Below are 21,606 nucleotides of genomic sequence, written 5' to 3'. Positions count from 1 at the left end.
CTCGGTGCTTGCACCTTTACCTTTTAAGGGCACGACTGTTCATGACAGCTCTATTAAGTCTTTAGGTGCCACCGGACTCCTGTTTAATTTTGTGGCAACAGACTAACACAAGAATTACAAACACACATAAAGCTGGGGAAAGCCAGTCAACGAGCGAGCGCTCAGGGCCGCTGCAAGTCCCCCTTTGCTGCAGAGGGCGATGGCGCCCTGATGCCGGAGAGAAGGTGGCTGGGGGGCAGGGGGCAGTAAAACCGCACACGCCGCCTTCCCTGCCGGCTTTCAGTCGGGGCATGGCGGTGGGACGCAAGCGCCGTTTTACCGCCCGGCGCATTCCATCCGGAGCCTGAAGCGCAGCCTTGGAGTTGCACTGCGCCGGATTTCTTCATGGGCGGCCATAGAGACGAAGCGGCTCTTCGCCCTTAACGAGAGCGGCGTTGTCCTTCGCTTCCGGGGGCTGGCGGGTTGCGGCCGAGTGAGCCTGGCGTCATGGCGAAGCGGATAATGTGAGTAGCGGTGGGCCGCGCGACGCCTCCCTCCGGGCAGGGACGGGTCTGAATCTCGCTCTGGCTTCTTCGGCGCAGGCTAGATTGGCGCCGTCCCCTGTCGAGAACGAGGGCTTGTAGTCGTCTTTTATGCAGCACCGAGGCGGGGGGGGGGGGGAGGGATGCTGAAAATAAATTGGTGCGGAACGTTTTTTAATAAAAGCCTCTGAAATAAACCAAGCAGTCTTTTTAATGTATGCGTTCAGAAGGTGTTCTGAGTAGCAGAAATTCTTAATTTGATGAGATACACGGGTTGGGAGGCAGCACAGAGAAAACGATTAGGAGTTCAACCCTATAGTGCAGTATGGCCGAGCTCTGAGGCTCTTTTCGCAGGAGCCGAGATCTGGGGGTAGCCCAGCAGTAAAACTGCTTATCTAGCCCGGAAGTTCAGTGGCAAAATACAAAGGGGCGAAAGTGCCTTTTTAACCTTTCTCTTCCCTCATAGTTCCCACAGTTTGGTGAGTAGACACTGAGGGCCAAGCTACAAGTGACTCATGACACTTGAACAGCAAGTGTATTTCTCCCTGTTCACTTGCCCTCCACACAATCCAGTTGCCGTTCAAGTGTCATTTGTCACTTGTAGCTTGGCCCTGAGGGTGAGAACTTCATGAGTACAACCCCCAACCTTAATGTCACTTTCCTGGTCTCCCATTATAACCTGAGCTGAATATCCCAGGCAACCCTGATCTTATCACGTCTTGGAAGCAAAGCAGAGTCGACCTTGGTTAGTAATTGGATGAGAGAATGCTAAGGAAGACCAGGATTGCTATGCTATGCAAAGGCAAGGTGATGGTAAACCACCTCTGCATGTCTCTGGCCTTGCAAGCCCCGACTGGTTTGTTTTACTACTCTGACACATTGTTAAGAGTAATACATAATAGTAGATTTAATTATATAGATATAGATGATTTGGGAAAGCTGGGAACATTTTAAGAACCTTCCCCTTATTTTGAAAGCCAAAAGAAGCAGTTTATTTCTCTCATATTTCTGATTTTGCATCACATGCTAGTGATTACAGTTTCGTCATACCAGGAAGAAACAAATGTAAAGTACTTTTCATTAAAATTCTGAAGTTTTCAGAGCTATTTATTTCCTTTGCCTACAGTTATCCCCTGTACCAGCTGGGTAATCCTCAAATAAGGGTTTTCCGGACCAATTACTTCTTGACATTGGTGAGGCCTGGTGTTCCGCAGATGGAAGACACAGTACAATTCCGCATTCCCATGGAGTAAGTACACACAGTAGAGGCAACTATCTGTTTATCATATTAAAATTATTTAAGTGAATATCATCCAGTTTCCTAGACTATCACAACTTACAAACAAGTTGGGGGGTTATGTCAAAATGTGCAGTTCTTAGTGAATGGTGAAAAATAGGTTTGTGGAATTTTGTATTGTTCTTAGAGTGCCTACTGCTACTGGTGAGTTGGAAAGCTATATTTAAAGGAAATTCTCCTTAGTTCTGTTTTTGATCAAAGTGGCTTTTCTGTCCATCTGTTCTTCAAATATGGGTACACATCATAGTGTAGCTAAAGGATCGTTCAGAAGTCAAGTCCTAGCAAATGTATACAGCTTAGTGCAATAATTGCTGACTAGTTCCTATTACATGTTGTCTCTGTAATGGTCCCTAAGGGACTAGACATACAAACACCTTAAAAAAAATTGGAGGTAAATCCCCCCCCCCAGGCTTCCCTTTTGGGGAACATTGAAAAAGAAACTACTTTGAAATGTTCTCTTTGGAATGAGTGAAATGTTTTGAAGATAAAGACTCTTCTAACTCAAAGTTTGTTCTAAGAATCATGTAGAATGGAGATACTTACGTAGAAATTATCATTTCTGTGTAGACACAATGCTAAAATCTAGGACAAATTTTTCCATCTAGAGGGTACTGCAATATTCATGAGAGGAGAATACAGGGCCACCTTTGCTTATGAGTTGTTGCTCACATTCCTCTTGTGACAGTGATCAAGTTTGGTGGAGATACTATTTCATCTTTCCTTTAAAAAGGGCTGTGACACAGAGAATCTGCTATACAGAAATAAGTAGATGCCTTGCTGCAGGATAGTTAATAATAATCATAACATTTGATTTATATATATACTTCAGGACAACTTAATGCCCACTCAGAGCCGTTTACAAGTTAGAAAGGTGGAGAGAAGAAACTGCAAAAGGCCCAAAGTTCTTGTGAGTAGCAGAGGAGAGAGTTTGCATCTGACACTGAAGATTTATGTTCCTAGATAGTTTAGGGTACAGTATGGCATAACACATCTCACTTCACCACAGAAAATAGAAATATCATTGCAGGACCTAGTATTTTCAGCAGTGATTTTATTGTAATGTCTCTTGGCAATCTTCAGTAAAAGTACAAATCATTTAATAATAGAATGTTTTAATATGACAAAAGTAGATATGCGTGAAATTTTTATCATTCTTATACACTATTCAGTGGTGGTAGATAAATTCATTTCTTAACCAGTTGCTTTCTGTACTGGCTGCAATTCTCAATTCAATTGATGTTTTTAAAGTAATAACAAAATTATGAGAAATTGAGGAAATCTTAGGTAACGCAATATTTATTTATATATTACAAACTTTGTCATATCTTGAATAAATAAAATTATGAGAAACTATGAAGAGTTTAGGATTAGGCTCAGAGATGTGAAGGCCCAGAAACATTTGAGGCCCAGCTTGAATATCTAGCATTTCTCATTCAATATATGGTAAGAGTCTTTGCTGTAGAATTTTGAGCATCACTTTTCTTGCATGGGAAATTAGTGCAATAGTCCAATAGTTGCTGCACTCTTTGGCATCCCCTTTTTTCAGAACTGGAATGTAGACTGAGCGTTACCAGTCTGGTGTCCAAATTTCTGGAAAATTTACATCTCTGGTGCTTTGATTATTGGTAAATCAGCACTTCACTGGTTCAGCTGCCATGAGCCCAGGAGGTGGCCTTGGGTAAGCCCTGTCAGCCCTAGCTCCCCAGCTGTATTGTGGAGATAATTATAACATTGACTTTGGTTACCCCTCTGAATGAAACACTAATTTGTCTAGAAGGGTGGTATATAAACGTTTTGTTGTTCTTGTTGTTGATAATAATAATAATAATAAATAGTCCTGACCAAGTGAAAAATACATTTCCTCTGAAAGTGTTTTAGAATATACCTATGGAACCTTTTTTTTTTTGCAAATTGAAATATTGACAGTATTTTTACCCTCATCTGATATTTTTTCTAAACATTTGGTACAGAATGACACGATTGGAATTAAAAGATTACCTTGAAAACATATACAACGTACCTGTGGCTACCATAAGAACCAGGATACAGTATGGTGAGTCTGAAGTCTAACCTGCCTTATGGAAGGTACTTTAACATCTATTTTGTGTCAAAACATTCCTTTATATTACCTTTGGAGAGGCAGTGGCTTGGTACTTAATGGAGGGAGTTCTAGCCATAACATAAACAAGATTACTACTTCTAATCATTCTTATATGAATGGTACTTTAGTGCCCTTTTCTTTATTGAGAATCAAATTTGGGTTACAGCCTGGGTATTGTTATTGATATCTCTAAAATTTCTTGAAATACATCTGCCACCATCTTTGTGTGTTTCCATTAAAGCCCGAGATCTTGAGGCAGTATTTCTGTCAAGGTTTAGTCCTTAATTAAAATGTGTTTTTCCTTGTCACAGATGGACTTTTGTCATTTAACGTTACAATGTCATGTTACTAAAAAGCAATCAAATTCTTTAAAAGGAAGTCTCGAATCTGTTACCTACAACATGGATGCTAATGTTATGTTTGCAAGGCAGCAATGCCAATTAAATACCATATGATTGGTTTAAAAATAAATCTATTAAAGAAGATAGGAAGCTTCAGGTTTCTATAAGAAGATATTATTTATTCAAAAGAAAGGAGGGAAATGAATTTGCACGAAGGAAAGGATTGATAAAGCATCCTCCATTAATTAAATGAGAAATGCTGCATTGAACTTCCTAAATGTGTGTAAAGCACTCTAGTTGTATTTGAGAACAGTCTGCTGGGAACTCTTCTTGTGTAAGGCTTATTTAAGTGAATGGACAGGAAGTTGTACTCTTAAATTGCATAGTCACATGCAAAAGAAGCTTCCAGTAGATGTCTTGTCCATCCCTAGAGGTCAGTTACTGCCAGCTATGCACTTAACTTTTTCCATACATTTCATGACTTCTGTCCTCTTCGTAGAACATTAAGTCACGTAGTGATATTGTGCATGTAAAAGGCACATACAGGGAGAACTTATAAGGAAATAATAGGTGGGATTCCAACTCTGACCACTCAAAACAAACCCAAAAAAGTGTGTCTACTTAAGGGTTAGTATTTATTTTAAATTTTTAAGAGAAATTGCTTTTGCATTGATGCCACATGCTTATTTGCTAAGGATGGCTTAGCACATGTTCCTCTAGATTCAGTAGAAGTTTCTCTTTATAGTATAAATTTTGTATATACAAGATAATTTACACAGTTTTAATATCTGCATTGATACAACTGTGCTCAGTTCAGTAAAGCACCACTTTGAATGTAGGAAAACTGCAGTACATTTGCAACATGTTTAATGCTCCAGGTGTGATTATCCTTGCTCCAAGACAAAGATCTGATCGTACATCCAAATTGGGGGAGGGGTCGCTAAGTAATAGGGCCATTTCTAGGCAATATGCAAATATTTCTTCTCTAATGACAAAACTGAACTCTCCTCCCCCAATCAAAACTAATTGGGAAAACCATGTAAGTCTCTATATATGAAAGACCATATACTGAAAGGAGGAAATTGTTTGCTTACAGGCAGGGCTTTTTTTCTGGGAAAAGAGGTGGTGGAACTCAGTGGGTTGCCCTCGGAGAAAATGGTCACATGGCTGGTGGCCCCGCCCCCTGATCTCCAGACAGAGGGGAGTTGAGATTGCCCTCCCCGCCGCTGAGCGGCGCGGAGGGCAACCTACACTCCCCTCTGTCTGGAGATCAGGGGGTGGAGCCACCAGCCGTGAGACCATTTTCAAGAGGTTCCGGAACTCCGTTCCCCAGCGTTCCCCCTGAAAAAAAGCCCTGCTTACAGGTAACCTTTCTTTACTTCACAGGTTCCAACAGGCAGAGGGATCACAAAAACAGACGTATCAAGAAGCCAGATTACAAGGTTGCATATGTACAGTTGGTGAGTAAATATATTTGTTTGAATGTGGGAATGGAGCCCAGACCCCCTGAGGATGGATGGTTTATAAATCGAAATAGTAAAAAAAATAAATAAGGGTATTGTTGTGTATATTAAGTTAGCCAGGGGATAGTTATTTATCCAAATAATTGATAGTTATTTATCCAAATGACTAATAACTAAATTACAATTCAAAGGATTTGAATTGATCCAATTCAAATCCTTTGAATTGTAAGGCAATTATGTGTATGTCAAAAGTTTGCCAGGGATGGGGCTGTTTCTCCAAATGGTATTGAGGGAAAGCTACCACTTAAATTTGTAGGGTCATCTTGGTGTGGTGTATTGCTATAGGTGAGATAACAGGACACAAGCATTTCCAGTAACTTTATGTATTACAGATGATCAGCCAGCTACCAGTGCTTTTGTATAGACTTGGTTTTATCAGCCCTCTCTGTATTAGCATATTAACCATTCCATAGTGAAAAGGCTCACTGGAAAGTGTTCTGGAACTATAATTTCGTTTATTCTCAAGATTTATACCCTTTTTAAAAAACTGCTGTCAAAGCCACATGAAACCAGCACTAATAAAAACAAGAGCTACCTTCAGGCATAGAAAATTAACAATTAGTCACTAAAGATGTACAAAACTGTGATATATAGAAATAAAGCAGTAGTAATCCAAGTATAAAGTAGAATGGTAGATAAAATACCAATTTTCAGAGGCTCTAGGGAATAAACAGTCTTTCTGTTTTCTACAGAAGGCCAATAAAGATGGTGCCAACCATATTTCCAGGAAGGAGACAACACCAGGGAAATCTTTCTTGGGTTTCCACTAATCTAACTTTACAATTACAGGGTTCTTTCACTAAGGTCTCATCTGCTGACCTTGGATCCTGGGCTGGGTCATATGGATGGATAGAAATCCAAACCATTTAGGGTTTTAAGGGTTAAAGCCTCACTTAACTGGTCACAAAATTAATTGGGAGCCCATGCTGTTCATAAAGCATAAGTTTTATACTGTATATTCATTGCACCTGGTGCTGGACAGCATTCTGGCCACTGTTTTGCACCACTTGAAATTTCTGAACATCCTTCAAAGGCACATAAAACATGTTGCTATAGTCCATCCTAGGTATTACCAGGGTGGCTTCAGATGGTGGCTCTAGGTTGTTTTTCTCTAGGAACAGCCACAGTTGACCAACCAGTTTAAGCTAATAAATGGCTATTTCCAACACATATACAAAGTAAGTTTGATATTCAGAAGTATACCTGGTTATGAGTTTAGTGTTTTGATTGAGGTCAACCCCATACAAGGCAGGTTGTATGATTATTCCCAAGTATTGCTTCACGACAGATCATAAGTTAAACTAGTTTAGCTGACTTTACTGCCCCACAAAGTACCATGAGATCCTCTGATAGAGAATTTTCAGCTCTTCACAAAACAACAGTCTCCAGAGGTTCTGTCATAGTTAAAATGCTCTTTTGTATAAGAATGTCTAAATGCTTTGTCTGCTTACTCACAAACGTGGGACTAGAGATTCAACTAAATAAATAATTCAATTTATGCAAGTCATCAAAATGTTATGTAATTTTGAACGTATCTCTCTGATTAGAGGGTAGTTTTATGATGTTGGGTATATATAGTTTTTTTGGTTTTCTTCCCATTGGGGTTCCAGAATGACTTGCGGCATCATTCTCCCCTCCTCCATTTTGTCCTTGTAACAACAACCCTACGAGCTAGGTTAGGCTGAAAGAGAGTGACTGGCCCAAGTGAGCGTCCCTGACGGAGTGGGGATCTGAAACTCAGTTCCCTAGATTCTCTGACCAGACCACCACATTGTAGTTTGTTGGCAAGGACTGGGACTACACCCTTTGATTTGAAATGTTGCCTTTGTAAATTGAGATCATACTGATTTGCATATTTTGTCATGTTCTTGGAGAGCAAGACACTGTCAATGTATTTGCGGTCCCGAGGACTATTGAGGGGAACTGGAAGCTTGAGTAGCCAAGTAACTGACCTACTGGGATTGGACCAGCAAAGTATTGGTATAGGAGTGCCAACAGCCATTGCTGAGCCAGCAGAGAAACTAAGATTGGTGCTACTACCCTGACATCCATTCCAGAGCCCTATTGTCTTGGGCAACAGCTCCTAAGATCAAGATGTTCATCTGCTTTGCAAGTAGTGAGCAGCTTCTGTTAATGTCTCCATGAGGTTCCTGCTTGTTTGGCAAAACCTGAGCTACAGACTTTTTGAACAGGAGCAAGCACCTGAAATCATTTAATTGTACTGTTATTATTTGTAGTTATTTTGTCCTTTTTATTCTTCCCAGTGAGAATGTGTATCCTTTCTAATGTAGTCAGCCAAAAGCTGTGATTGCTACTGGTTTTGGCCTTCCATGCAGCATGCGGTAGCGGCATGGTCTCCCCTCTGATGTTGACCCAGCCTTTGGAAATGCTTGAAAGCCTTGGTGCTTCTGCATGCCTCGAAATCCCAGTATAAGGTTAGACGTGGTCCCCCACCTACTAGGTTAGATATCCTTGGTGCTAGTGAGTGCATTTGTAGACCCCTGGAAATTTGATTTTTCAAACACATTTTGAGCTTTCCTCCAACATCCATCTTCCTTTTTTCTGCAACCAGACAAGCCTTCAGTTTGGTCCTGTCTTGCTGTTGCTGTGACCACAGGTCATGATGACCAGCTATGCAGTTTCTTGAGAATGTGCATAAGGGCTCGTTGTGTGAGGAGTGGGGGTGGATTTGTGGGATGAATACAGTGGTAATCAGAATGCCTCTACAGAAACACAGCTGGGAGCTGCTTTTTGTACTTCAGAACAGCTGCTTTGGACCTGATAGGCTGATTCCACTGCACCCTCGTAACCTACTTAGAAAATATGGAAAACTTTCCCATCTTGCTTTGCCTGCCTGGGAGAAAAAGTGGCACATAAATTGACTTGCTCATTCCTATAAGCTAAAGAAGAACATGTATGTGACTGAGAAAATGTGCAGGGCCTCTGTGCATGAAATTCTCCCCCTACACAAACACTGGGCAGTACATGTCTGTGTGAGGTCTTATTCATACTCCCCCCCCCCCCCTGCACAGCTGTGTAGTTGATGTAACTTGCTAATATGTCTCCCTTGGCAAAAATGTTCTTGGGTGTCTCAGCAGAAGTGAGCTCTTATATGCCCAAGATTTGTGTAAAACTGTTTGGTGAGGTAGATAAAGTTGTGCTCATAAAATGAAAACAAAAACCCTCAATGAATTTGCTTTCCATTTCTATGGCCAATTTTTGAGAGTTCTATAATGAATAAAGTTAGTTCCGCCACTAGTCTTGGGGTTTCCAAGATTTATATTGCCTTTATATTTTACTTTCTTACCTACTTATTCTGATTTGCAACAAAGTACAGGTCCTTCTGGCTTTCCCTATTTGCATCTTTTTGATTCCTTTGCGTCTCAGGACTACATTTTAACCATTAACTGGCCTCTGAAATAACTGAAGTGCTAGTTCTTTCCCACCCCGCCCCCCTTAAAACTTCTGGAAAATCTCTTATTCTTAATTGGTTTGTTCTTCTCTGCTTTGTTTCTTGATTGCCCCTGATCTTAACAGTTTTTTTGTACTAAGCAACACTTAACTTTTGGTTGCTCCAAACTCAAAGCCTTTGAATCAATAATAACACTTTCAAACACCACTTCCATTTAAAAATGAATCAGTTGCTAATCTTGTAAGGTTCCTGTTATGTTTTCTAGCCGAGGTATCTGCAGTTCAACATGAATAATATGGGAAGAAAACTGCTGCTTGAACTTGTTTTGCATAATACTGATTACTCTGATTTCTGTAGGTGAACTCATGGTGTAGCACAAATCCCTGCCAGCTGCCTGGACTTGCTGTGTATCTGTGGTACTATATAGTTATTCCAGCATGAAATAGACAAGCAAGTACTCCTGAATTAGGTAGTTGTTCTTTCCTTGCTTGTACTTTGCTTCAGCTTCTGGCTCGTTCTTTGGAACAAACCTAAGGCCCAAAGGAGCATGTTTGTTTTCAGGTAAGCCCGTGAGAGAGCTCCTTGAATTAGAAGGCATTTGTGGTGGCCACTAGGTGGCAGCATTATTCTTTGTTGTATTATTTTCACTTGCTGGCTGCCTCGCCTATGTGAGAGAAATTGTTTTGACTTGAAAGCAGGAGTTACGTTTCCCTACTCTGGAAGTCATCAACTTCCATTTTCCAGGCCAACTTATGCAACCTTATATGCACACATTAATCATTGTATTCCAGTGCTGGATGATGAAAAGGTTGGTGTTGGACATCATATAACACAGAGCATAATGGGTGAGAATAGAGAATTGACTTGAATGCATAAGGAACATATCGCCTCTTTTCTCTTGACAAATCCTGCTTCTTGATGACTGAGTACTTTCTTTTCTCCAACCCAGACTTGGCAGATGAGGTTTTCATCGCAGGTGGCATTTGTTTCCTGTTGCAAGTGACCTCAGATTAAAGCTTACGATCAATATCACCTTCTATAGTTTCCCTCTGTTCTTAGTGTGCTCTCCCCCACAACCTTTCCAAGGAGAAAACGTTTTATAACACTACTTACTATAGAGAACTGCTGCCTTCCATTTATACTTCACAAGCTAGAACCAGGTTATTTTTACTTGAGAAAGTAACTCTGATGCTTTCAGAAATCCTGCTCTCTAGCTTGAAAATGTTGAACTGTCAGTGGTTAGCTCTGAAGGAGCAGTGGGTGCCCTTACCGCTTGTGCTGTAGCCAGATCACTTGAACATTGTGGGCAATGGGCAGGAGTACCCAGTGGCTAACATAATCATATGATGCGTACAGGAGTTTCTCACATCTCTTAGCTCTCTTGCTCCCTCCCCACCTTAGTTTTGACATGTATGCTTTGTCAATTCCAGGCTATACTCAACATGCCTCCTGTGTAGCATTTTTTTTTTACTTTGCTTATATCCCACCTTTCTGTCCAGTGTGGACCCAAAGCAGCTTACAACTTTTTCCTCTCCTTCATTTTATCATCGCAATAACCCTGTGAAGTAGGTTAGGTTGAAAGTGTTTCACTGGCCCAGGGTCATCCAGCAAGCTTCTGTGGCAAAGTGGGGATTCAAACCTGGGTCTCCCAAATCCTAGTATGATATTCTAACCGCTTCTCCATGCTTGGGTAACTGGGTTTGATTCCCCACTCGAAGCCAGCTGGGTGACCTTGGGCTAGTCACAGCTCTCTGGAGCTCTTTCAGCCCCACCCACCTCACAGGGTGATTTTTGTTGTGTGGATAATAATGACATACTTTGTAAACCACTCTGAGCGGGTATTATGTCATCCTGAAGGGTGGTATATAATTCGAATATAGTAGTAGTAGTAGTAGTAATCTGTGATGCCTGGAGCTTGATATGCTTTATGGTTTTACAGCTTGACTCTTCTGTCAGATGTTGTGATAGCTGAACAAATTGCTGTGCAGTATCTGGTCACATGAGCATTTGATTTCTCTTTCTCTGAGCTGGTTGCTAGCATACACTGGACCCTCGGAAGAAGCACATTAATTGCTATTTCTACATTGAGATAATTGCACCCTGAGCAATGAACCTTGAATGCAACCCAGGAAAATGGAAACGTGTTTTTATATGACAGCACTCTTGCAATCAGTAGACTTCAGCATTGGTGACATAGTGTCTGGCAATAAGATACATCTTTATCTGCATTTTAATAGGACTTTCTGTAAGCAAACTTAAAACGAAAAGCAGATCCAGCTGTTAGCCTTTGTTGAAGTACAGTTTCAGCTTTAGCAGTATTTCAGAATAATTCACAGTGATCTTTTTAATGCTAATTTTTCACATTGGTAGTGTTACATCTGTTCATAGAGCTGAAAAAGTAAGCACTACAGGCTGTAGCAGTGCTTTGAGAACTTAAAGGGCTGGCCTCCCCTTGTGTGTGTCCTTTTCTTTGATAATCATAAAAAAATGCTAAAATATAGGATGGCCACTCAAATGAATTTGCTAGGTTACTAAACTGGACTGACTTTTAGCACTGAGACTGTATAGTAGCAGTTCAAGTGTTACTTTTTAGCTGTTGGCATTATAACTATTCCCTCTAACCTGAATTCTGAAGGACAGCACTTAGCATCTCAGCTTTCCAAGTAAACCAAAGGACTTTCCTCTGTTTGCTCATTCAGCATAATTAGAGTGAGAGGTTAGCCCATGATTCCTGCACAGAATCTTATCTTACATTGTCAAAAAAGTGAGAGGACACATCTCAAGTTCAGCCAGGACATAAAATGCTGCTCTGTGGCTCATCAGGGGGAAAAAGTTTACCACAGTAACAATGGGCTGTATCCAACAACTCCATTCAATTGGAAAGAGGTCTCTGTTTGTGGAAGGAGTTTTATGATGGCAAAAGATGGCGTTCCTGTTGATGGAAAACTTTTCCACCAGTGGAAAGCTCAGCCATGAGCTGAAGGCAGGATCTGCTAACTGGGCAGACCCTGTTATATTTAATGAAGGCTGAATGCTATTTTTCCCACAGTTGTCAGGTCTTCAGAGCATGGAGGTGTGATGATTCTTTCTGTCTCAATTTGAACTTCCAGATGCAATAGACAATAGCACCAGTCAAAATCTTCACCTGGGCAGAAGAGAGCCAGTTTGGTGTAGTGGTTAAGAGTGGCGGGACTCTAATCTGGAGAACCGAGTTTGATTCCCCACTCCCCGACTTGAAGCCAGCTGGGTGACCTTGGGTCAGTCACAGCTCTCTCAAAGCTCTCTCAGCCCCACCCACCTCACAGGGTGATTATTGTTGTGGGGATAATAGTAACATACTTTGTAAACCGCTCTCAGCGGGCATTAAGTTACCCTGAACGGCGGTATGTAAATTGAATGTTGTTATTATTATAAGGCTGAGACCTTTTCACACACACACACCCTGCTCCCAGATTCAAATCTAGTACTCATCATCCATGCCTTCATAACTTTGAAGCTAGATTATGATAAAATGATATAGGCCTTTGGCTGTTTGGAAGAACATAACAGCACTTCTCCTGACAAGTGCAGATCCATGAGAGCACATTAAACTAGAACTTGCTAGGTCAAGATAAAACAACTTATGAGCATGTGTTCACTGCTCATGCAGTTTGTGTGTGTACCAAAATCCTAATTGAAATGAGTAGCAGTGCCCATGTATATTGAGAGACAGATTTTATCTGTGGATTTAAAAAAAAAATCAAGTAGTTCTAATTATGGAGTGCATTGTACACTATAAACTTCAAGGGCTAGAAGTACAGGATCCCAGTATAGATATTTAGCTCTCTATGTATAATTATCCCTTTGGGTATAGTTGAAGTTACAAAATGGCAAAGATACATACCTTTGAAGAGTAGCTACTGGACATGCACTGTAACTATTTTTCATAAAGCTTTCAGCACTTTAGAATCTGACCAGTGCAAAATTACTGCACAGTATTGTTGTTGAGGATTTATAAGGCTTTCAGTTCAGAGAGTGCAATGTAATGCCTTGGCTGTTTCAAATCCTATCTGGCTGCCAGCCAAAATCAGCATTTCTCGGCAAAACAAGAGGTGGAAAGAGCCAACTTGTCTGCAATGATTTTTTTATTTATTAAAAGGTTCCAAATTGACTTCTGCTCAGTATTTGATTTTGACCAGCCTTGAAATGGGAACTGGAAGCAGCTGAGAGGATTCTTCTTTGGTTCCATTGTTGTCTGATTATCCTCAGTGCCCCTTCCTAGATTATTTTTAAAGAGAAGATTTGAAGAAGAAATCTGCTGCATTTTATGGAAACTTCCAGTCCCAACCATTTCCTTTCATCCTCCAGTAGTGCAGTGATGAATCTTGGAAATGTAGAGTAAGGAGTATCACCTTGGCTTGAGCTGCAGACCGTACCCTTGCCCTTTGAGGGCCGCGGAAGGCCCTGTCTGTCTTGGAGTGGGCCTTCCATTTCTCATCTTGGTAGTAAGCCCAGTCCTAGTATGTTAACAGTGTTACTCAATGACAGCATTGTGCATGCAGAGATAAGGGACAAATGGCAACCATGCAAATGTTGCTGGATAACTGCTCAGTATTGCCTTTGGTGTGTTGTGTTAGTAGACTGGTTCCTTTAAAAACAGATTTCTTCAGTGACTTGCCTCTTAGAATGAAAGTGGGCAACAATTACTGTAAGAGACAAAATGTTATGATATTAGAGATATTCAACCAAGATAATGCATTAAAATCAGAGTCAGGTTTTCTTTTTTTAAAAAAGTTATCTTCCCTGCCACCCTTGTGGCCTTATGGATGGTGGGAATTCTAGAGCGGCAAAGTAATTATCAAATTACTTCTGTGTCTTTCTTACTTGAAATATAGAAGGATAGTGTTGACAAAATGCCTTTGGGAGAAGAAAATGATCACCCAAGACAGAACGTTGAATGGCACACACCAGTGCTTTTCTTAGATTGGGCTCAAGAGCTCTGATATAGGCAAGTAGCCAGTACAGCAGAGGCTTCTTTATGTGGATGCAAACCAATAAAGAGGGATGCTATAACTGCAACTCCATGCAGTGGCTGGAGCCCCAGTTTTTAGTGTATGTATGTCATGCTGGGGACTCCGGACAGAATAGGGATTCTATTGGTGTACTGCCCATCCCCCTGACCAACAGTCTCTCTGCCTGAGACAGTCTCCGGCTTGATGTTGAGGACCCTGAGACTTTCTAGTATCTATGCACACAGCAAGTCATGTACTTGATTTGATTTCCTCTGGGGATCAAATACATGGCTTGGTAATGGGAGGATTTTCCTTTCTGTCCTTGTCATGGACCAACCATTGCCTGGCGATATTTGGAGTCACAGACACTTGGGACCTCCACAAGGATAGTGGGGACAATTAGGATGGTCTGCTTCTGCTACAGCCCTGGTTGACCTGTGGAATATGTAGATGACTCAAGCTGTCAACATGATTGCCCCTGAGCGCTCTTTCTTCTTCCATGGAGTCCAGAATGCCCCTTGGTTTACTGAGAAGCTTCATATGATGAAAAAGTTGAGCAGACTGTTAGAATGCAAATGGAGAAAAACCTGAAGTGAATGCAAACAAGCACAGGTGAGAGTGCATTGAAAGGAACCATCCTTTCTTGGAGGGGTTACACTCCCCTGAAGAAGCAGGTTTGTCACTTGGGGGTGCTACTAGACCCTGGCCTATGGTTGGAGGCTCAGGTCCTTTGTGGCATATAGCACCTTTTATCAGCTACAGCTATGGCCATTCCTTGAAAATCATGATTTGGCAACAGTGACCCATGCTCTGAACACATCCACATTGGATTACTGTAACATACTCTACAAGGGATGGGCTGCCTTTGAAAATGGTTCTAAAACTTCGGTTGGTCTAAAATGCAACAGACAGGCTACTATCTGGAGTTGGTTACATTGTATCTCCCCTGTGCTAAAAGATCTGCACAGGCTACCCATCTGTTTCTGGACATAATTCAATGTGCTGGTTCTCACCTTTAAGGCCTTACATGGTTTGGAGCCATGGTACCTAAAGTGCCTCCTCCTCCCATATGGTCCAGCCTCCCAGTTAAGATCTGTTTCTCAAACCCTGCTCCCCCACCTTCAAAGGTGATGCAGGTGGCAACTAGAGGCAGGGCATTTCCTGTGGTGGCATCTCACCTTTGTAATGCCCTATCCCTTGAGGCTTGCCTGATATATTCTTACTAGCTTTTTAATTGTCTAATCTGTTCTACAGACAGTTATGCTGTGTATGTCCAATGTTTTTTTTTTATACTGTGATTTTAATTTTAAGCTTCCTAGAGCAGGACTCTCAAGAAGTGTCATACACATATTCTAAATAATGATCCAGAGGAGTTAGCCGTGTTAGTCTGTAGTAGCAAAATCAAAAAGAGTCCAGTAGCACCTTTAAGACTAACCAATTTTATTATAGCATAAGCTTTCGAGAATCAAGTTCTCTTCGTCAGATGCCTGATCATCTGACGAAGAGAACTTGATTCTCGAAAGCTTATGCTATAATAAAATTGGTTAGTCTTAAAGGTGCTACTGGACTCTTTTTGATATTCTAAATAATGCAGTCTGGATGATATCACAGGGGGTTACTGACAAGTGCAAACTGTGCCACAGATGCGGATGTTTGTTATTGGCAAATACCTGTTTAGCTTACAAAGCAAAATAGAATGTCAGTAAAAACACTCATGTCTTCGGAGTTTTATATCTTTTTAATATTCCAGGTTCTTCAGGGGTGGGCTAAAGCTGTTAAGGTATTTTGGGAAATAGTTTCAAAATACCTCCAGACTTTATTTTTATAACACATCTTCCTATGCCATGTTATTGTCTGATAGTTTTATTATATTGTCTTCTACTTGAAGTGAATGGAAGGCAGACAGGGTTGATTTTAATGAGGTCGTCAACACTGCAAACAATATGGGGGAAAAAAGAGATAATGTCAACGGAATAGAATGCTGTCTTAGAATAATAGATTCCTGCTGTTAAATAAAAGCTAAAAGGTCAACTGATGAATGTTTACCAAATGGGAGACGTTGAGTCTGTGGCAGTGTTCTGTGTTGGCACAGACTCCCTTCGTTATGGAAAATGATCGATGTAAATTTAATGCTGTATTTCAGGAATGGCATGAATTTCATAGATCACTTGGGCTTGCATGATACAATTTTGCCTAGCATATTGTTTCCTCATTCTTTTATGAAGCAGACATCGAGGCACTGAATAGCCATTGTTAGTTCTTCATTTAACACTCTCTTTATTTCCACTGTTGTGGGGTCTTAAACCTAATAGACATAGTGCTGAAGAAATGATTGAGGCATGCTTTAACTGATCTATTTCCAGTGTAGCCTTTCTGCTTTTTTAATAACTGTCTTAAGGTAGGAGAAAAGTACTTATTAGGGTGTTGAAAATTTGCACTTACATTTTCCAGTTACTACCTACTCCCACATCCCAGAGTCTTTCTAGTTTGTTCCTGCCTCTTTTCTGTCTTTGCAATCTACTGTGTCACTTCCTATATACTTCATGAAGATACTAGATAGTCCCTATGTCACCCCATTCCGCATGTGTGTAGCTACTACCCTCCAGCAGTCTTATACTGCTACACATGGTTAATCTGAAGTCCAGCACTCATAAAGTTTCCTTAACTTTGTGAGTTAGGCTAAGAAAAATGAGAGGGCTAAATTAAAGTCCCTGTGATGGATATGTGCAGCCGTATCTGCCGCAGTTGAGAAATGTGTTTTTGTAAATATATTCTTACTAGAGAAAATGTATCTGAGTACCCAGGGATACTACTTAAGTTGAACAGGTTTGCCTGATAACCAGGAATTGCATCTTGAATCGTATGGTTTTTTGACTTTTAATGTATTTTTTTAATGTTGTTAGCCGCCCTGAGCCCATCTGTGGGGAGGGCGGGGTATAAATCAAATCAAATAATAAATAAATACGCCCATTGCACACCAAAGTATTATGCCATATTTCACAAGTGATAGTATTTTCTGCATGGGCTTGCCTTCTGTGGGACAATCTGCTGTCTGTCTGTTCTGTGGGACAATCTGCTGTCTGTCTGTTACAGGTTGGCAGTTCTTTGGACCAGCTGAAACTTGCCATGGCTTATCTAAAGACTGCTGCAGCTGCTGATAGACATGTATTTAAACATTTGTTTTCTGTCTTTAGGGTGCAGGACAAACTTTTCAGTTTCCAGACTTGTATCCAGAGAGACCAGAAACCATTGAGCCTGGCTCTCTTGAGGACATCCAGAAGAAATTCATGGAGGATGAGATGCAGAGACAGAAAGATGACCCCAAGCGATCAGGAGTTCCTAGCTGGTTTGGACTTTGATGAACTCATCCTTCTGTTTTTCCTTTGGGTATCTTGGAGGAACTGCAACCAGTACTGGTCGTCATTTTGTGTATGAACTTTAAAAAAAAAAAACCTTGTGAATATCTTGGTGGTACCATTTTTATGCAAGAGATTCATTAAAAGAACTTTCCAGCTTGTTTTTGAGTGTGGAAAGATGTATCACCTGAACTACTCACCTCTTCCTATTGTAAGCAGCTTATTGGAATGTCATTTATTGGAGCATTGTAGAAGAAGAATGTATAAGGGGGCTGAGCTAGCCGTCCCCTGATGATGCAAGTGTCTATCTATAAGAATGACTGTGACTTGCAGAAGCTAGCAGGCAGGCTAATACTTTGGACTTTTTGCAACTTTCGGAATTAAATTTTCCCTAATACAGTACAAAATGGAGGTATGTTCTGAGGAGGAGGTGACACAAAATGCATTCTGGCACCCTAAAGGAAAGGTGGTAAAGTTTCAAAACATGCATAATCCAATCAAAGCCAGTCCAATAAATATCATTGCTTTGCTAAGCCTCTTTCAGTGCAGTTCATTTGTTGACTTTATCTGTAGAGATTCTCAAGTGTTTGCATTATATTTCACTTTTTTCCTTGTAAAGAAAGTGACTAATTGTGGAGTTTTGATCTTTGCTATGAGTCTTCTTTGGAGAGACTTCCCTTCTCCCTTATTTTTGCTTCAGCCTGGTTTTCAGTTTACTCTTATAGGTTCATATGTCAATTTTCCATCAGGACTCACAACAAAAGCAGCCATCTGTGTGGAAGCTTAGTTTCAGTGTTTTTGAGGAAAAACTACCCCAGATGTAATGGTCTGTGGAGGTCTGTCCAGCTACTTAATCTACCAGAGTGTTTCAGTAAACAGGCACTCTTGCAAAGTCTGCACCAGTGTTTAATATACAACAAAACAAATGAAGAACAGACTGGCCAACGCAAGCTAAGATCTGTCTGTGTCTTCAGCTCCAGAGCTGCATTCTAACCACCAACCATGTGGTTGGTGCTGTATTGACTCAACCAATGTGATGAATCTAGCCTTAGTGACTCCTGTGAGTTGTATTCACAGCCTATACTGGCCATTGGAGGATGGGTTAAAGGTTGTATAGCCACAGTCAGACTACTTGGGAGATAAACAGTGAGATGGGCTTGCTTAAGCCTATAGATAACAAACTTTGCAGAATTAAAGACTTACAGACTGCTGATTTTTCAGGTTGTCCAAGTCTGCAGTGTCTTTCATATTCTTTTATTCTTGTCTGGATGCTACGCTTTGTGGTCCCGATGTAAACTTGTCCACAGCTGCAGGGTATACGGTATACTCCTGCAGAGGTGAGGGGGTCTCTACTGTCTTTTGCTGATCGTAGCATCTGTTGTATTTTTCGGGTGGGTCTGAATACTATGTTCAGCAGTGGCTGAACATAGCCTAACTCAAACAGGGCACAGTATCTTATTCCAGGACACCAAAATACTGGACAACACTTCCAACTACTTTGTCAGACTGCACAGGGAAGCCATTGAAATTCACAAGCATAAGCAAAAGAATGAACAGAGCATGGTTTCCAGTTCTGAAAAACACCAGGCTAACAAAACTCTCTATACTCGACAATAGCCCTGCAGAGAAGATTAGCACATCAAGCACCAATCCATATGCAAAAGAACCTCCTCAGGATACAGTGAAGCCTCCTGCCATTAGCATTCCACACCCTGGGAAACTCTTACAGGATGACTCAGCTCAACCCCACCCCTCCTGAGTAGATACAAATGACCTGCCAACATCTTTTCCACACTGTGACACTGAGAGATCTCTGTCTTTTGGTGCTACACCTCTGAAGATGCCAGCCACAGCTGCTGGCGAAACGTCAGGAACTACAATGCCAAGACCACGGCAATACAGCCCGTAAAACCCACAACAACCATCGTTCTCCGGCCGTGAAAGCCTTCGACAATAAATCTGGAAAGACTTGTGGGGGTGCACCTCTCTTCCCTAGTTACTCATTTATACCCCACCTTTCTCCACAATGGTAACAAAGCAGGTTGCCTCATTCTCCTCTCTATTTTATCCTCAAAACAACCTTGGAGAGCTGGTTGTAGCATAGTGATTAAATAGCTAAGTTGTGATGCAACATTTTGCTGGTTTAAATGTCACTGCTACCATAAACTCACATGGGCCTTAGGTAAGCCACTTCTCTCAGCCCCAGCTCCCAGCTGTACTGTGGGGATAACAGCATTCATTTTGTTAACCAATCTGGGTGAGCCATAAGAAGAGTGGTACACAAATGAACTGTTGTTGTTGTTATTGTTGGAGTTTTTCAGAACAGAAGGGATGGAAAAGCTAGAATCTTCTCAGTTTCCTCCTGTGGTTATTAGGGGTGTGCAGCCCGAAAAGATTCGGGTTTCCCGCTTTGGATTTACCTGAAGCGGGGGGAAAATTCAGAATTATGGTATTTTTACTCGCTTCGGTATGCTCCATAAATATTCAGAGCATACCTAAGTGAGAGGGAGCATAAATCCATGAAACTCAACTTTCAAGCAGCACAGTGCTGTGTTTTACTATGTATGAGTGTTTATTGTTAGAGGTGTGCGAGAACAAAACTTCTAGTGGCAAAAATAATGAAAAACCCCATTTTCAAGTCTTGTGACTCTCCAAAAACACTAGTTCTGGCTGCTCACAGAAACTCTCCTTCATGAGATCTGTAGGGTATGTTGGTTTTTTGAGTTTCCAGAAAGGCAGCATAATCTTCCATTTCACTTTAATCTGCATTGAATTGAATTTCTCCCTTCCAATCAGATCATTCCAAGTGAGGAACAAAAAGCACTCCCAGCAGATCCCAAAGAAAGCTACCATGCTCCTCCCCCGCCCCCTCATAAGCTCTTGAGAAATAGAAAAGTCTAATGGAGGGCAGGGCTTGCTCAAGGGTTGGCAAGATTCAAATGCTTTCTCCAATTTGCTTGAAACCTGGCGGTTCTTTGAAGGGCAGGCAGAAGACAATCCACGACAATTTGGGTGACATTGGGTTGAAAAAATCATGAACTCCTCCCCCCCGCCCCCGCCGAAGTCTCCATTAGAAACAATGAAAGTATGAAGGCTGGGTCAGGGCTTGCTCAGAGGCCCATTGAATTCAAATGCTTTGCCCAATTTGCTTGAAATTGGAGGTTCTTGGAAGGGCAGGCAGAAGGCACTCTGCTGCAATTTTGTTGACATTTGGTTGAAAAACAACCCCCCCAACCCCCAACCCCCCCCCCAAGTTCAGTTTGCAACTGAAGCCTTCCTCTGAGAGGAAACAAACAATAAAACTACAATAAAGAAGGAAGACAAATGCAGAGTTTTCAATGAAAAGGTAAATCTTTTACTGTCAGCCACTGTAAGAGTAGGGAAATGAAATGAATGCAGACAGGGCTTTATTTTTTAAAAAATACTGCTGCTTAACAGCCATTTTAGGAATCAGTGAGAACTTATTGCAGAAGTGCAGAGAAGGAACTACTTTGGGGGTCTGTAAAAACACCCCCCTTTGTTCAAACTGCTTGAAATTTAGGGATTCTTTAGATTAGAGGGCAGATTGTGTTCTGTGCTATTTTGGTGCCATTAAGTGCAAAAGAGCTGCCCCACAGCCTCCAATGGTCCCCCCTCCTCTTCCTTTTGAAAAGAACAGCCCCAAAAATAATGAGATCAGGAAAAAAAACTGACATTCACAGTCTGACCTGGCAATGTCCCACCAGAAATCTACCCAATCACTATAAGCACTTCACTCAACAGCCCCAGATTGGAAAGCACAATAAACAATTTCTAGATGCACATCCCTGTTTATTCTACACTATTAGATTGGGGAGCCATAGTGGGATGCAGAGGACTGTAGCTGAATGGGGGAGGCAGGAAAGATCCATTCCATGAGCAAAAGTTCACTCACAATTCAGTAAAAGTGGTAGATTGTAGACTGGGGTACCTCAAATTTTACCTCAAAAATGCATGTAAAGTGCTTGTTGGTTCTCCAGAATAGGCAAGCAAATTGCAGGGTACTTGTTCTTCCTTTTCCTCCCCAGTAATGTATCCAAACTTAC

The 21,606-nt window shown here is 41.3% G+C and overlaps 1 protein-coding gene across 1 annotated transcript; it reads left to right on the top strand.

Moving 5' to 3' along the window:
- The first annotated feature begins 231 nt into the window (after positions 1 to 231).
- On the top strand, positions 232 to 18,080 carry MRPL23 (mitochondrial ribosomal protein L23). The gene is made up of 5 exons (XM_054972798.1): positions 232 to 503; positions 1,648 to 1,770; positions 3,789 to 3,871; positions 5,647 to 5,720; positions 17,381 to 18,080. Exons 1-5 carry the CDS (start codon positions 487 to 489, stop codon positions 17,543 to 17,545), a joined length of 462 nt encoding a protein of 153 aa, XP_054828773.1. The 5' UTR covers positions 232 to 486; the 3' UTR covers positions 17,546 to 18,080.
- Positions 18,081 to 21,606: the final 3,526 nt, after the last annotated feature.

Source organism: Eublepharis macularius, chromosome 2 (genome assembly GCF_028583425.1).
Source record: "Eublepharis macularius isolate TG4126 chromosome 2, MPM_Emac_v1.0, whole genome shotgun sequence".
In the NCBI taxonomy this organism is placed as follows: domain Eukaryota; kingdom Metazoa; phylum Chordata; class Lepidosauria; order Squamata; family Eublepharidae; genus Eublepharis; species Eublepharis macularius.
Note: the sequence above shows the minus strand (reverse complement) of the source record. Positions and strands in the feature narration are given on the sequence as shown.